The sequence below is a fragment of the Lolium perenne genome, chromosome 2 (genome assembly GCF_019359855.2).
Source record: "Lolium perenne isolate Kyuss_39 chromosome 2, Kyuss_2.0, whole genome shotgun sequence".
Taxonomy (NCBI): domain Eukaryota; kingdom Viridiplantae; phylum Streptophyta; class Magnoliopsida; order Poales; family Poaceae; genus Lolium; species Lolium perenne.
This window is the reverse complement of record NC_067245.2, coordinates 278,097,068-278,114,235: the sequence shown is the minus strand read 5'-3', so window position 1 is coordinate 278,114,235 and position 17,168 is coordinate 278,097,068. Positions and strand designations below refer to the sequence as shown.

General features: G+C 45.3%; 2 protein-coding genes across 2 annotated transcripts; one reads left to right on the top strand and one right to left on the bottom strand.

Annotated features, from left to right (window-relative positions):
• Positions 1-2,568: 2,568 nt before the first annotated feature.
• Positions 2,569-3,143, top strand: LOC127336480 (histone H4). The gene has a single exon (XM_051363296.2). It carries the CDS (start codon positions 2,655-2,657, stop codon positions 2,964-2,966), a length of 312 nt encoding a protein of 103 aa, XP_051219256.1. The 5' UTR covers positions 2,569-2,654; the 3' UTR covers positions 2,967-3,143.
• Positions 3,144-3,585: 442 nt separating this feature from the next.
• Positions 3,586-7,270, bottom strand: LOC127336478 (expansin-A10). The gene is made up of 3 exons (XM_051363293.1): positions 7,007-7,270; positions 6,436-6,751; positions 3,586-4,193 (listed from the first exon to the last, which is right to left on the bottom strand). The coding sequence occupies exons 1-3, from the start codon at positions 7,152-7,154 to the stop codon at positions 3,884-3,886; spliced, it is 774 nt and encodes a 257-aa protein (XP_051219253.1). The 5' UTR covers positions 7,155-7,270; the 3' UTR covers positions 3,586-3,883.
• Between the last annotated feature and the right edge of the window lie 9,898 nt (positions 7,271-17,168).

Below are 17,168 nucleotides of genomic sequence, written 5' to 3'. Positions count from 1 at the left end.
CTAATGATTCCTTAACACTTATGCGGGCAGATATGACTAATGCAACCTCATTGAGACAAGTTCTGGAAGATTATTGTGCAAGTTCAGGGCAGAAGATAAGTGAGTCAAAATTCAACATCTACTTTAGCCCTAATGTTGATGTGGACTTAAGGGCAGAAATATGTACATAATTGAATATTATGACAGAGGCAATAGCTGAAAAGTATTTGGGCCTACCATCAATGATTGGACTGGACAAAAGCGAAAGTTTCATGTATCTTCTTGAGAGAATTATAGAGAGACTTAAAAGGTTGGAAAGAATAAATCTCATCACTGGGTGGGAAGGAAATTATCCTAAAAGCAATTATTCTATCAATTCCGGTCTATGCTACGGGGGTGTTTAAAATCCCAAAAAGTCCATGCAAAGAGATAAATGATGCCATGTATGCGTTTTGGTGGGGTGATACGGAAGAACAAAAGAAACTTCATTGGTTTTCTTGGTGGAGAATGTGTATCCCGATGAAGATTGGAGGAATGGGTTTGAGAGACCTATATTCTTTCAACTTGGCTATGCTTGCCAAGCAAGTCCGGCGATTGGTTACAAATCCGGACTCTTTATGTGCACAAGTATTGAAGGTAAAATATTATCCGCATGGTGACATTCTAAAAGCAGGTCCTAAGCAGGGGTCCTCTTATTCTTGGCAAAGTATTGTTGCAGGCCTACAATCTTTAAACGTGGACAACTGGACATATATGGAGAGTGGGCAATGGAAATCAAATAAATATATGGGATGATCATTGGATCCCTGATAATAAATCAAGAAAGGTTTTCTCAAGAAAGGGGCAAAGCATCCTCCGAATAGTTGATGAACTTATAAATCCTATTACTCGTGATTGGGATGAAGGTATAATAAGAGAAAATCTGCTTGATATAGATGCTGATTTTTTTGCGGATTCCTCTTAGTGATTCACTGAATGATGACTTTGTTGCTTGGAATAATACAAGAACGCATATGTTTACGGTTCGATCGGCGTACTATACGGAATGAGAACATCAATTTGGAAGTAAAGTCCGCAGGACAGATGGGCAAGGAGCTGCTAGAAATAATCCAGTATGGGAGAAAGTGTGGGAATTGGAAGTATCAAGCAAGATTCAGATTTTTATGTGGCGATCATTGCATGGAGTTGTTTCGGGTAGATATATCCTTGTTGATAGACATATTAAGGTAAACCCAGAATGCACAATATGCCGGGGAGGTGCTGAGGATACGAGACACCTTCTATTCACTTGTTCTCGGGCTTGTGAGGTTTGGAAATCAATGAGTTTATCTGACTATATAAAACAGATTGTAATAGGTGAGCGATCTGGATCTACTATTCTTGAGGATTTACTTTGTCGAGAAAATTTGAAGTCACCAATCCTTGACAATCTAAAGTTAAAGGAGACAATTGCTGTTACGTGTTGGTACTTATGGTGGCAAAGAAGGGAGATTGTTAAGGGAGAGAGTGTTGCAGGATTTAGGCGCACTGCCTTTGCTATCCAGGCTCTAACTTCAAATTTTATTCCTGCAACATCTTCATCTAGTGTGGTGCGTGACATATCATGGAAGAAACCATCTCGGAGAACTTCCAATTTTATCGGATGTCCCCGAAGGGACATCTCGGAGAACTTACAAGATGAATGTTGATGCTGGTTTCCACTCCAACGGTAGAGGTGCAGCTGGGGTTGTTCTTAGGGATGACCGTGGCGATGCACTCGTCGGCCTAGCGTGCCCATTATCGCATGTGCATGATGCAACGACTGCGGAGGCTTTAGCATTACATAAGGGACTGGATTTTCTTCTTGAAATTGGGGTGACAAGAGTGACGACCGAGACTGATTCTTTGGAGGTTATTCAAGCTTGTAATGCGGAGGTGGAAGTCTGGAGCCCATATTCTGCCATTCTCTATGACTGATTCTCAAAGGCACAAGAATTGAATTTATCCATTGTAATAGAGAGGCTAATCAAGTGGCACATGAACTAGCTTTCACCTCTAATTCTGTAGTTAGATGGGATGAGTCTCCTTTTAGTTCTATTTTGCCTTTTGTTCTTAAGGATGTAACTATGTACTGATCAGGAGTAGTAACAGGTACAAGACACACTCTTTTTCTTTCAGGGTACCTAAGGGGGTTGGAAGGTTTTTAGTGAGGCAGCCTGCTGACTCGTTTTATTTATATATATGATGTTCAAAAAAAAAGGATCCGTTTAGTTTCCTTTACATGAAAAACTTTCTCAAGATTTGAAGTTGACTGGTACGTGAAAAAAAGTTCCAATCGAACCAAATAGACACATTTCTTTTCGGGAGGAGCAAACAAAGTTTGGCCCACCCGTTGTCCAACCAAAATTCTACATAGGCCAGCCCAGAGCAAGCAGAGTTCTCGCCACGTCACCGATCCGTGACACCACTCTCCCACTCCATCACAGCCTTCCGATCTAGATCCAACGTTCCAGCCTCAACATCCCACGGATCGACCGCGTGCTCACACATCGCGCCCAACCCCGAAAAATTTCGGCCTTCCCTCCCAAATCCTCCCGATAAATACCCTCACCACCAATCCCCCAAATCACCAATTCCCGCAGCTCGTCTTCCCCCAAATTCGAATCTCTCCCAGCGCAGCAGCAAGGTTTCCGGCGATGTCGGGACGCGGCAAGGGCGGCAAGGGGCTCGGCAAGGGCGGCGCCAAGCGCCACCGGAAGGTCCTCCGCGACAACATCCAGGGCATCACCAAGCCGGCGATCCGGAGGCTGGCGAGGAGGGGCGGCGTGAAGCGCATCTCCGGCCTCATCTACGAGGAGACCCGCGGCGTGCTCAAGATCTTCCTCGAGAACGTCATCCGCGACGCCGTCACCTACACCGAGCACGCCCGCCGCAAGACCGTCACCGCCATGGACGTCGTCTACGCGCTCAAGCGCCAGGGCCGCACCCTCTACGGCTTCGGAGGCTAGATTCGTGGGCGTCGGTGGCGTGGAAGTACTGCTGCGTCGTGGTCTCTGTGTGATAATGTTCTGTCGTAGTAGATGGGACTTGCTCCTTCCTTATGTTCGTCGTTGTGCTACGTCTGATGTGTTCAGTTGGCTGTAATACCTTGCTGTGTTCAATGAAACATGCCAGATCCTGAATCTCGTCTCGAGTGCTGTGCCTGTGTTGATTTTCTATCGCTATTTTGATTTGCTACATTGCTCATGAGTCCCGATTTGACCTGTTTCTCATGCGACTGAATATCTGAATCTGTATTTACTGTTATGTGCGCGCTTCTGAAACTGCATATGTGGTATACGACATTAATTTTATCTCTTTCTTTGTCAAGAACTGTCGCGAATTTTCCCTGGTTTCACATTGGTATGTGTCATACACTACTGTAAATTGCTGACCAGAATGAACTTGTGTTTTCTATGCTCAAAGGTTTTTTTTGTCTCCAAACTGCATTTATGCAATCTGCTTAGTAAGGACAGTCGTCATATTTTTGTAAATTGAAGCCCTTGTGATTACTATTACATAGTAGCAGCAGTAATATTAGATCTACAGACTACAGGTGCTGAGATATCTTTCTGAGTTGCTACAAAATAAAGAAACAGATATGGGCATATGGCCGTATATTTTCATTGGTACATCAACCTCTGGGCAACAATTATCAGAGTCGAAATGTTACATGCAACATTTATAAGCTCCCGTAATCTGTAGATCTATCTGAGGCTCTGAACTGAACATTTTCTTTCCTAGTAATATTGTCCTACCTCAGAGGAATATACAGTAGAGATTATAACTTTCTCCCTAACAATCTTGTTCCTCAGAGGAATATACAGTACAACCAACTCGTGGGATAAAAGAAGAATAACTATGAGGACCTATTGGTAATCCCTTTCTAGAGCAGGAACTGCTTGCCAGTGTAAGTTTTGCCAAATTCCCAATCTTTGGGCACAACGTTGAAGTTGGTCATCGTCGTGCCGTCGCTTGAGGTGAGCTCAAAGGACACCGGTTGCCCCGTGAGATCTAGGTTGATGTGCCATATCTGGCCCCAGTTGCGGCCCATTGAGAGCCACCCAGACTCCGTTCCTTTGAGCTTCACTGATCTGACATCGCCAGCGCCACCAACGTTGCTTATTAGAACCGTGAAGAAGGAGCCCTTCCCGGAGACTGAGAACCGCACACCACCTTCACGGAGGCACTTGACCCTGTTCATAAGAAAGAAAAAGTCAATTTCAGCCAACAATCAGAGCTATTTTGGTTCTTTCGACAGATTAACATGTTAGCTTTATTAGCTGACCAGGTGCATTTTTGCTGCCCCATGAAACAGAGTGGTTCATTTTCTGAACTTCTTCTTTCTCTTGGAAATACTGCTAATTAACCTATGTAACTGCTGATGAAGCTGAAGTCTGACATAGTTTAGTCCCAGACAGGTCCAGGAACACAACAGGGTTGGGTAGTCATGCTAATTGGTAATTGCCTCACAGACCAATTGTACTCTGAAACATGGAATCTTGAAAATAAAAAAGCACCTTAATAAAACATTTTTTAAATCCGTCATTCACGAAACCATCTAGAAGCTGAACCTGTTATTATAGATCTCTACTACACCTTTAAGCAAATAGATCACACATATTTAAGTATAGAGCCCATATATGCAGGTTCTTAAATTTATATTCTGAAAGGCAGCAAAATAGCGCTTCCTAATTTACCGAATTTGAGTGGGAAGTATTAAAAGATTCTAATCTATGTGGATGTTGAGTACAGAACAAACAAAAAGAAGAGTAAGTAGACACCAAGATGATTAATTGTCAGCTATCAAGTCACTATCTGAAGTACCTCAAGAAAATAAATGCAGTTGTTTCAAAGATCTCAAGGAGCTACCAACCGGCATAAATATGTAATACAAACACAGAATATTAAGGACAACAAGTGCAATGTGCCACTACAATTTGCAGGGCCAGTTTGATGATACCAGGTACTAAAGAGGGATCTGCCAACTCAGAAGAAAATAAGTGGGTGATGCTAGATACTTGTGTAACACTGCAGATCAATAACTCTAGGGGTTCCTGAAGTATTACTTGCCGCCTCTCCATTAATAAGAAGTTAAATACTCTAACTGTTAATAAAATCCACATTTCCTAGAAGTCCTCAATTCTCACCAAAACACAAGATGCTCGCTTAGATACAAGGTGTTCCTTTAGACTACTCATAGTGGGAGTAACTTCACTAGTAACTAAGTGTCCAACTCAGCAAATTTGCTTATGTGGCAGTGAGTTAATGAGGAGAGAGGAGGATGGAGTAACATAGGTAGTTACTGTAACATCACACTTTCCAAGATACAATGAGTCTATAAGCTAATTAATAAAGACATCTATGATACTACTTTGATGTTACTAACCACTATGAAGGTAGTAATATAGAGTAGTAACATGTGCATGTTACTACTCTGTTACTTCCCACTATGACTAGTGTCATAGCTCAGCATATTGATTCTGCACTCCAGTAAGTTGTGTAATGGTGCATATCAACAGCTGTATAAGTTCCGGAAATATTTGTTTCTGCCTCCAAATTGTTCAATAAATCCTTACAACAGCCAATAAAAAGTTAAGTAAAGTGTTAATAAATTCCACATTTCCTAGAAGTTTTCAGTTATCGACGAAACACCGGATACTCACTCAGAGTCTCAGACACAAGGTGTTTCTTTATGATTTTGAACTTCGTATGAGCTATCACACCCTGGCATATTGATTTTGCACGCTAGTAGGTAGTAACTTTACGTCATCACAAATCTTGGAATCAAAATATCTTAATGTTAAGCATGTTTTAGAACGACGACCACTAGGCATCAAAGTTTTATTCTGATCATCGAGATGATAGCTCTGTTTTAATTCCAACCCAAATATACATTACCCCTAAGAGCTAACTAAACTGAAACAGACGCTCGGAAGTCTATGTCTACAGCACCGAACATGAAGCAAATACTGAATTAGAACTCCATTATATTATTACTCGAGGTACTCGAATCCAGCATCACGGAAATGGAGCATGTGATCTTCCAGATAGTCAATGCTGTCTCGAAGGCCCATAGGTGCTTTCTTAACCCAGACACCAGACTGCATTAGTACATTTTTACTTGGTTCTATGCACTTCTGGTCCTTGAAAGATCTTTCTAGTCGGCCAAGACAGCAGATAAAGATACCACAATACGAACCCTAACAGAACTTTAGCTAACCGAAAGAGGGTCCACATCCACACTCCTCACCAACGGACACTTGCGGTTCAGCTTTTTTGGGATCCCACATTGCGCAAACCAATGCAATTCCAGCTCACATTTTGCAGTTAAACACAAATTGAATTAGGAATTGAGAAAGCTTTAGCCTCAGATCTAGCCGAGCATCGAGTGCAAGTAGTAGAGTGAGGTACAATGCAAGCAAGAATGGAGCATACCGGCGGTACTGGATGGGCATGACGCCGGCCTTCCAGAGCGCGATCTTCTCGAATGCCTGGATGGGGAGGAGGAAGTGGTGGTTGGGCGGGTTGCAGACGCCGCCGGCGTCGGCGGGGAAGCCGTAGTTTGGTGGGCAGAAGTTGGTGGCGGTGACGACGATGGAGGTGCCGGGGAGGCAGTACTTGAGGTCCTCCACGCACCTGACCTCGTAGCAGCCGCCGCACGAGGCGCCGCGGTCGAACAGCGCCGTGCTCAGCCCCACCGTGGCCATCCCGTACCCGTGCTTCCCCAGATCCCCGAACCCGCACGCCCCGCCTGCGCCCACACATCCCAGAAGCACAAATCAGTTTCCGTACGCAATGGATGGTACAGCAAGAATTGCAAGAACAGTACGAGCAGGAACTCTGGTAAGTGAGCGTGCGGACTGCTGAAATTTCGTTCGCGGCGCGTACCGGAAGAGGGAAAAGAAATTGAATGATGATTGCAAGGACAGTTTGGTGGTAGATTTCTTGCCAAGATGCAGATGAGTATGACCGAAGAGAAAGAGAGGCAGGCGAGCTTTATGCTTACCGACGGCGTCTTCGGGGTCTATGGAGAAGTAGGAGGCCTTGGCGTTGCGCCATTCCGTGAGGGCGGAGGAGCCGTAGGAGGACGGGCGCTCGTGGGCGGCAGCGAGGGCCGGGAGGAGGAAGAGGACGAGGAGGAGCTGGGGAGCCATGGCTCCCAGGTCTGGTGTTCGTCCGTGTGCGTCAGTGAAGTGAAGTGGTGGAGTGTGTGAACGGTGAAGTGGAGGGACTGTTCCGGAGGGATGCTACTTTGGCTTTTGCACGTTCTGGGGTCTTCTCTTGTTCAGATGTGCTTTAATCCAAAAAAAATTTCCCGGTGAATAGCTTTTGCCAGTTTGTTTTGCGTGGAGAACGGAAAAGGCTATCGAATGCTTTGTTCACCGGATGATTTGAACGTGTTTAAAAAATTGTACCGCGTGTTAGAGGCGTCCCTAAACAGATTTTGACCTAAAAAAGCCACAATAGCAAAAAGTCTCGACGAGGATGAGTTCAAAGTTCCCGCTGCCAAAAGACCTCAAGTCCGGCAAAATATTTCAAAATCTGTTCGTCTGTCACCACTGGCTCCTCCATCGCCGTCCCCACATGCTCATTCGAGGCCGTCGCATTCTAATCGCCCGACGTCGTAGTTCTTGACGTTCTCGACGGCATGTGAGTGACCATTTCTCGCAAGATGACGTCGTGGAAAAGCATATGCGCCACATTCACCTCGTCATCCATGTTCGATGTGTCAGTGGTTAATATTATGAAGTCTTCTTTCCTCTTCTCCACCGCAACCCTTGTTGCCTCGAACTCGAACTTTTTTTGCTTCTCCATCATGGACACCCACCTTTTATTGTCTATTGTGTAGAATTGTATGCTCTAACCAATGCAACCAAAAGACCGATCTAATGGAAGAGATTAGGCAATGCATTTATACTTCAACACTCCCCCTCACGTGTGGCTCCCTCAGGCCTAAACGTGGACCGAAAGTGGGCTGCAATATTTTTATTTTATATTGCGCCAGCCGGGTCTTGAACTCAAGACCTCTTGGCTCTGATACCATGTAGAACTGCATGCTCTAACCAATGCAACCAAAAGACCGATCTGATGGAAGAGATTAGGCAATGCATTTATACTTCAACACTCCCCCTCACGTGTGGCTCCCTCAGGCCTAAACGTGGACCGAAAGTGGGCTGCAATATTTTTATTTTATATTGCGCCGTACGTCTTGAACTCAAGACCTCTTGGCTCTGATACCATGTAGAACTGCATGCTCTAACCAATGCAACCAAAAGACCGATCTGATGGAAGAGATTAGGCAATGCATTTATACTTCAACATATTGAGCTCGAAGAACTTTGATAATGGCGTCACGACTGCGCTTTCATGGAAGAAGGACGTGGATGAAGGCGACACGGTTCTCGAACGGTTCACCGATGTGGTGCTATCTTGGCTACGCGCAACCCTTAGATTGGGGCAAGGTTCGTGGTGGTCTCCTTCTTGATGCTCACCTTGACGTGCAGTTGTTGGCGTTCCGTCGTGGAGTATTTGCGCCGAACAAGGATAACCTCCCACTCGTCTTCCATCATCCTCGACAACTTCGTCTTCGGTGGCACCAACCTGTGTGGCTTGATGAAGGCCCCTTTCGCGTTGTTTGTCCCCTTCACCGCATTGGACAACATGGCAGCGAGGGAGATTGGCTTTGCGTTGGCAGTGATGGCGTGAGGTAGGCAGGAAAGGATGGCGACAACACAAGAGAAAATGGAAAGAGGAAAGTGAAAGTCAAATATGATTCGCATGTGTCAATAGCAGGGGTGGCCCGCATATCTCTACCCGCCTCGCCGCTCGTATCTAACGCGCTCACCGTGCGCCCTTTGGATTGGGGGCGACCTGGGGACACCAGACAAACTCATGTCGAAAAGAATTCATGTTTGGGGCGCGCATTCGGGCACGAATTTCTGTCTGGCACGCTACGAGGCTCGCCACTGGGATGTTCTTACACCCGACTTGTCACGGTTTGGCTCACCATGCGTGGACACTAATACCATCTTAAATTCAATTCAAATAGTCATTGGTCAAAATCGTATTGGAATTATTCGGTCGGGTTTGAATTTTGAACATAACTGTCATTTTCACTCCTTGAATCATCATGGCGAGAAATAGACGAACAGATGGGTGCCAAAAACATTCACGGGACGGCCTTGTTTGTTTCAGGCTGTTCCTCCAACAGCAAGGTGGCACGCCGGGTCGGCGGCATCCGTATCCGTATGCATGTGAGCTTGTGTGCCCGCGCTCTTTTCTCTTGCGGTTGCGGTTGCGGCTCACGCGGGCGTGGGGACTCGATGCACAACGGATACCCAGATTCTGCTGGAGTCGAGCCCGAGACAATGATCGATCAACTTGGCCGTAGTCAACCGACGAAATCACTGTAGCAAGATCCGGCCAGGCAGGCGATTAAGGGCATGCCCAATGCACTGCCCTAGAGGTGCTGCTTCACACCTTTAGTTAGGTTCGGGTGGTCCAAAGTAGGTTCGGATGAGGAGGCAGCCTCCTCTTCAAGAAGTGGGATCTTCAGTCCTAAAAGCATGCTTTTTGGAGAGAGAAAGAGATACATAGTGTCATATTTGTGGGGTCCCTTCTCTCTTTTTTCTGACTAAAGTTGTAGCTTCCATTGTAGAGATAAAATTCACCATGTTGCTTCTTACAACTTTTTTACATGGAGCAGCTAGTTGTGTATGCCACCATTGCTCATGCCCTAAGGAGAATACTTGGTGAACCGTGTGGTATCATGATATGAGGAGAGTATTTCTAGAAGATGGTCAAAGACTGTGATTAGGATTAGTACGTTGCATTTGGATGGAAGTTTGAGAGCGTCGAATGCCTCAATGCAGTAGAACAGTATTTTGGTTTCTTGACATGACTGTCCATCCAGGCTCGAAATCATTGTCAATGTGTTGTTGGTTTGTTGCGTCGGTGCCTGTACGGTTGTAGTAGTGCGGCGATACGTGTTATTGCGAGGAGGCTACGGAACATGAGTTCGTGCTTTACCGGGTGGGGTACTTCGATTCAGACTTCAGGTAGAAAGAAAGCAATCGTGCAGCCGAAGCATCGAAGCAATCCATCGCAGTCTGACCTTTTTTTAGGGAACATCGCAGTCTGACTATGCGCACCGATGTTGCTTCACGCTAAATCTGGGCATTTCTCGGGCCAGGCTTCAGTCCGGGCCTCGAAAAGCCCAATCCTAAATATGTAGACCCGGGCCTAGCCCAGTAGATTGTCGGGTTAAAGAAACCAGGCCCGTGCCTGGCCTGGCCCAATCCTAGCCTAAATTCTTTTTTTTTCTCGCATGCATGAGCCTAACATAGCTTCACGTTCGGCCTCCAAATTCAGGCTCAAATCTAACCCGACATGCCCGAGCGTGGCCTGGCCTGATCCTAGCCTATTTTTTTTTTCTCTCAAGCCCGAGCCTAACTTAGCCTCACGTTCGGGCTCCAAATTCAAGCCAGAACCTAACCTGACATGCAAGATTAGCCTAACCCGAAATTTCCTGGTTGGGCCGGGCTGCCCATGCCGAGGTGTACTTTCCACTACCCGTAAAAGTAGGACAACCTTGGCTATGATCCAGTTCATCTTAACCCCCTCTAACATAACGATGCTTCGATTCTAGATAAGCTCTCTACATGAAAAAGATGTGCTTCCATGTTGCGGTTCCATTCCCGCTACCGATTCCTAGTTTCATCGAGTGTTTAAAGGTCTATTTCGTTTTTAGAGCATTTTTATGACGAATTTTGTCAAATTCGCTGCGCACGGTTGACCATTTAAAATTTTCTTCCAAAAGTACCTTCATCTCACCTTTTCACACTTTCATGTTCAAAGTTTTTTGTTTTACATTCCAACATGTTTAGATCGTATGACGTATTAGGATATCAGCATGACGTATTAGGATATCGGCGATAACTATTATAGAAAAAGAATGCAGTAGTTTTTATAGATCGGGGAATGGTCGGATCATCTCTAGCAGAAACCACAAACCACAGTTTGCAGTATTCCACATCATCCTTTTGAGTCTCAAAAACTATCGTGGCAGAATAGGTACGACAAACACCAACTGCAAATTCGATCTAGAAGTAGTTCGCGCTAGATTTTCAAACTTGTTGTTCCATTCCATGTTAATTTACAAACTATTTCGAACTATCCAAAAGAGGAACTAGCTATACTAGTTCCTAAACACTAGATTAAGCTAGCATGGGTACTAACTTCACTGTGTATTGGGGGAGACGGTGGCGGTGGCAGTCACGCAGATCCGTCGTAGTCATTGAAGTCATCGGAGAGGTCGGGGTTGGCGACGATGATGAAGTTGTGGCTCACCATCTCGGACTTGACGGAGGCCCTCGGCCTTGCACATGTGCCACACCTCCTCTTCAGCGAATTCACAACGGCGTTTGGCCTTCTCCCAAACATCGGTGATGACCGTCAGGAGGATTTGTGCTAGACCATGGTGAGGTGGCACTACTCCCGCGCCGTGCGGCGCCGCATGCATTGTTGTCTCCCTCGTCGGCTAGTACCTCCACTGGACTATCAGTAATTCTATGGTAAAAGGAAAGAAACTAAAAAGAAAATACACAACTCTTAGCAGGGGCGAAGCTCCCAATAGGGCAAGGTAGGGCAGTCGCCCTACCTTGATTTTTGGTGAATACATTTAGATGCGTGTGTTTTTCTGAAAAATTTGAGTGGTCATCCGTCGAAAACAGACTCCGTATGAGAAAATTATGTTTGTTTAGTGAACACTGCGCAAAATCGTCTGCAAACCGGAAACATAGACTATTATCTCCGAACATAGACTCATATTATAATGTGAATAACATTGCTTGATAACAGAGATTTATTATTGACTGGAACTTAGTATATATAAGATAAGTTTAAGTTATTCATTATTCATACTCGCAAAATTCGAGATTTTAGAGATTTCTCGATATTTAAAAGGCATGTCATATTTTCTTCGACCGCCTTATCACCCCATTAAGATGACATTGGTTTTACACACGGCGGCATTAACAATTCAGAGGAATTTCCCGCAACAAAGATAACCAAGATCGAGTTATGCATCAAACAGAGAGACAATCAAACGTCTTGCTTGTTTGAATTACATTCGATTTTTTAAAAAGAGGTAAAGCATTGCCATTGAGGAGGCATTATTGATATATTTTTAGGTTCCATTTATAATCAAATATGTTTTTTTATTGATTGTGTTTGAACCATATGCATCATTATTGTTTTAGGACTATTTTGCTATTTGCATTCTTAAAAGTTCGCCTACCTCAGATCTTTTTCATCCTTCGCCACTAACTCTTAGTCGGGGATCTTGTCGGTGACTCGGGTGCGATGGATGGTGGCTAAGGTGGGGCTGCAGAGAGCGGTCAAGTCACAGCGGCGAGAGGGAAAGACTCGACTGTAGAGCGCCCGTCGAGGAGATAATCTGCAGGCGCTCTAGTTTGGCCGAGCCTGGTGGCAAACGCTTGGGAGCAGCGAGGTACAATCCACATGCCGACGAGTGTGTCCGTGGACGTAGCGGGAGAGAAGCGAGTGCCCCATCGATCTGCCGATGAGCGCGGCCGTGGAAGCCGTGTTACGGTAGAGAAGGTGAAAGATCGAGATGTCGCCTAGAGGGGGGGGGGGGGGGTGAATAGGCAATTACAAACTCTTGCGGATTTGTCTTGTAAGAATACGGAATTAAACTATCGTTTAGTTTACAAGCACAAACCCTAAATATGCTAAGCTCAACTAAGTGTAACAATAGCAACTAGAGCTAAGCAAGATAGGCACAAGATATATGTAGCACAAGTGATAGCAAGATATATGTACTTCAAGCACGATGGCTATCACAAGGAAAGAGAGCTCGGGTATAGAAATAACCGAGGCACGCGGAGACGAGGATGTATTCCCGTGTTCCCTTGCTTTGCAACAAGGTACGTCACGTTTGGAGGAGTGGAGGTCCCACGAAGGATTCCCCGCGCCACGAAGGCTCACCCTATTCTCCGAACCACACCCACGAAGGATAATGGCCCTTTCCTTATGGTTAGCTTTTCCTCCACTCCGGAGATGGCAAGCTCCACAACCACTTCACAAGCTCCACGAAGGAGAAGCCCGGGCCTCTTCACAATCTTCTTGAAGAGATCACCGGAGCACCAATCACCAAGCCAACTAGGAGGTCACCCTCCAAGAGTAACAAGCTCACGGTCTCTCACTCGAACAAATCGTGGTGGAGAGCTCAACACTATGCAATGATGCAAAGCAAGAACACCGGAGGTGTTCAAGTCCTCCACACTCAAATCCCACCAAAGCAACGAATGCTAGGATGAGATTGGAGAGGAAGAACAAGGGGAAAAGTCAACCAAAGACTCCAAGATCTAGATCCCAAGAGATTCCCTCACTTAGAGAAGAAACGGTTTGGTGGAAGTATAGATCTAGATCTCCTCTCTCAAATCCTCAAATATGAGCAAGAACGGTTGGAGGAATCAAGGGAGAGAGCAACTTCTTCAAATGCAAGAATGGAGGTGAGAGAAAGGGGAAGAAGTCCTTGCTCAAGGTGGAAGAAGGGCTATTTATAGTCTAGGGAGAGAAATAACCGTTGGGGAAAAAACCAGGTGAAAATCGGCTCAAAAACGAGTTAAAAAAGTGCCCAGGCCGGCCAACAGGCCGGCCGACCGGAGCCTGGGCCGGAGAGGCCGGTGGCCTACCCGGTCGGACCGGCCCACCGACCGGGCGCAGCAGATAGCGCGCTGGGCGGCCGAACTCCTTCAGGCCGCGCGGGAGAGCCCAGCCGCGTGTCTTGGCGGCGGCCCAGCAGCCGGGCGGCGGATTGGCCGGCGGCGCGCGGGGGCGAGCAGGCCGCGGGTGGGCCTCTGGGAGCTGATGGCCCAGCGGCGCGAGGAGGCGGCCCGAGGCGCCGGGCGAGCAGCCGGCGAGGCCCCGGTCGGGCCGGGGCCTGCGCTGGCAGGCCGGTCAAGGGGCCGGTGGCCGCCGGTCGACCGAGTGGGCCGGCGTGCGGCCCGGCGAACCGGTCGCCAACCGGCTGCCCCGGGTGGGCCGGCGTGCAGCCCGGCGGACCGGTCGCCAACCGGCTGCCCTTCCTCCTCTTTTTCTTTTTCCTTTTATATTTTCTCTTTTTCCTTTTTCTTTAATAACTATTGCTCCCGAACTCCGATTGACATGAAACCAATTTTGTTGGAAAGATAACGATGAATAGAACCCCAACAAAAACTGGAAATATGGAGACTCCTCTCAGAACATTTTAGATAATTTTAGAGAGGGAGTCTCCCACCGTCAAGAAACGGTGAAGATGTCCAAACTCGAAAACGCAATAGAAGATGCATGCGGATTCCGTTTTCGATGAACTTGGGCTTGTTGTAAAGCTAGCAACAAGCTCAAGAACCTCACACAGATAAACACCAAGAAGCAATAAGGATATGCAAAGTATGCAAAGGATTGAGCTCCCTAAGACGATGTGATCAAGTTACCCAACCGAAAGCCCCTCTTGATAGTGCGGCTATCTATCCTATAATCCGGTCTCCCATCAACCACCTCGAGACCGGTAAAAGGAAAACCTATCAAGGTCATACCTTTGCCTTGCGCATCCCATCACTTGATCATTGTCGCTTCGTGTATACTCACAAATGCTCCCCCATACACTATGATGGGAAAGCTTCATAGATGTACATCTTCACATGTCCATTATCACCAATGGACGGAAAAGCTTCAAGCATGTGATCCACTTGAGATGCTCATCTTGAACTTGCCCAAATCAACCTTGTATCTTCACATACTCACTTAAGATAGAGCATGGCTAATATTGAGTTCCACATAAGAACTCCATCTTCATTTCTTCTTCTTGATCATATCACATATATATATCTTCATACCGATGATCTTGATGCTAATACACAAGGTATACCTTTATCTTCATGGCATCCATATTTGAATCCAACACATGGAGTACAAGTAGTACCTATGGAATATTCCTTCATATAAACTCAATGAAAACATTACTCCATAGGGGTTGTCATTAATTACCAAAACCACACATAGGGGCAATGTACCCTTACAGAAGGGAACTCAGTCCTTGCCAAGGCAGGAGAAATGTATTTCTCCATTGAGTGACGGGTTAAAAATCAATGTGGATAGGGCTTTCAATTCCGACTACTCGACATGAGGGTGGGGTTTTGTAGTTAGAGACCATCTGGGTCCAGTCAGAGGATCAAGTGCTGTCAATCTGCCGCATCTCATGAGCTCAACACAGGGTTGAAGCGTGTGCTAATGCCATCCACACGGCTGCTGAGTGGGGCATGATCCATGTACAGTGGAGTCCGATTCACAAAATCTAATCAGTGCAGTTTAGGGGAAGGGATTTGATCTTGCACCATAAGTAGTTCTATATAAAGACATTCGTACTTTTATTTCTCTCAATTTCATTTTTTTTTATATCTCAGTCCTTCTGATTGTAATAAGGTTTGATTGTAATAAGGTTGCAAACGCCCTAGTGTTGATCGGTGCGAGTTAGCGGGAATCTTGGCTTGTTTGGCCAGAGGATCTGCCGAACTCGTTAAGGGTATTGACACTAGTGATATGCTACCATGGGCATGTAAAATTTGTGTTATCTTCAACAAGACACGACCGCCCCGCCTTTAGGATCGAGATAGGGCAATGCACCACATTGGATAAAGATCTAACTACTGACACCTCATAGCAAAAGTCATGATGACGCCTCAGTTTAACCAGCAATAGGGTGACGTAAAGACAGATCTTGATAAGCAATTAGGGTGTGCCTTATTATTTGATGAATCTGATCTGAAAAAAATATAATGGTTATAGTTTATTTATACCAAACTCGTTTACTTAATATAAATTATTCTATATGCAGCCATCAACCATGTGAAACAGTCTTTAATCCACAATCTTAGTTACCATTGTTTTTCTATCGTATGCAGTAATTTAAGTTTCATTGTACACATTTCAATTTTACAATAAAAAGTCGATCGCTTTTAAGATTCTTTTTTGTCGTGAACAATCTGTTATTTTCTAAAATTAGTTTTGGCATCATTTAGCTCAAAAATATTATTTATAGACCTAAGCAGATATAAAAATGTTCGAATATGTCATTGTTCGTCTACGATTTATTTTTTCACGTGGATGTACTAAAGTGAGTTCATAAGAGAGACTATTTATTTTAGTATGTTGAAATGTCTTTATAGAGGGCTTTACAATTTACACGTTTAACAAATATCCAACATAGAGGCTTCCAGAGTACTATCGATTAGTTTCTTACTATGTATGGCAGTGCTCGGACATCATTGTGCATGAGTTTACTGGATAAGGTACTTTTTTCAATAAAGGGAATATATTAATATCAAGAAGATACCAATTACACCCAGCCTCTGCAACAACACACCACCCTAATGGCACTACGCATACACACAGCCAAAAAAAGAAAAGAAAACTAACAAACAAAAGTCCCGCTACAGAATCTCGGGCCTAACAACAGCCAGGGGCGGAGCCAGGATTTGGATATAGGGGGGGCGAACATTTGGCGAACCATATAATGGTCAAGCAAGAAAGAAACATAGAAATATATTAAAACCCAAAATAGGACTAATTATGTAAAAGAAAATCAATATATGCTTCACAATATGAAGCATATGACTGCGGAATCGCCATCAGGTTGCATATCATTGAATTAGGATTGGAACTATAATCTGTAGCAATTTTCTCGTTGATGAATTTAGACATTCACTGGTAGGAATGTCAGAGAAACCGAAGCAATTGGCTTATAAAATGAATTTACTGCTGTTGGTGTTTTTCCCCTCATGTTTGAGGCATAGCAGAGAAGAAATACATGCCTGATCAACAAATCATTGCATTGTTTCCTATGCAGGTATACAACGAACTAGGCTAATATAGGTTGTAATTCATCTAACGGAAAACAAATTATTAATTAGCCACTAGTGGTTGTATACACCGGAGGATTTTATATCAAGAAACACTTACAGTGATCAAGCGAACTCGACGGATCTCGGTGGCGCGCGCCGCAGTGCGGCAGCCGGTGATAGAGCGCCGGAGCGGCTCGTACCATGGCCGGGACGTATTCCTGGTCTCTTGGCGGCTGCGCATTATCGGGGCAGTGGATGTGCCCT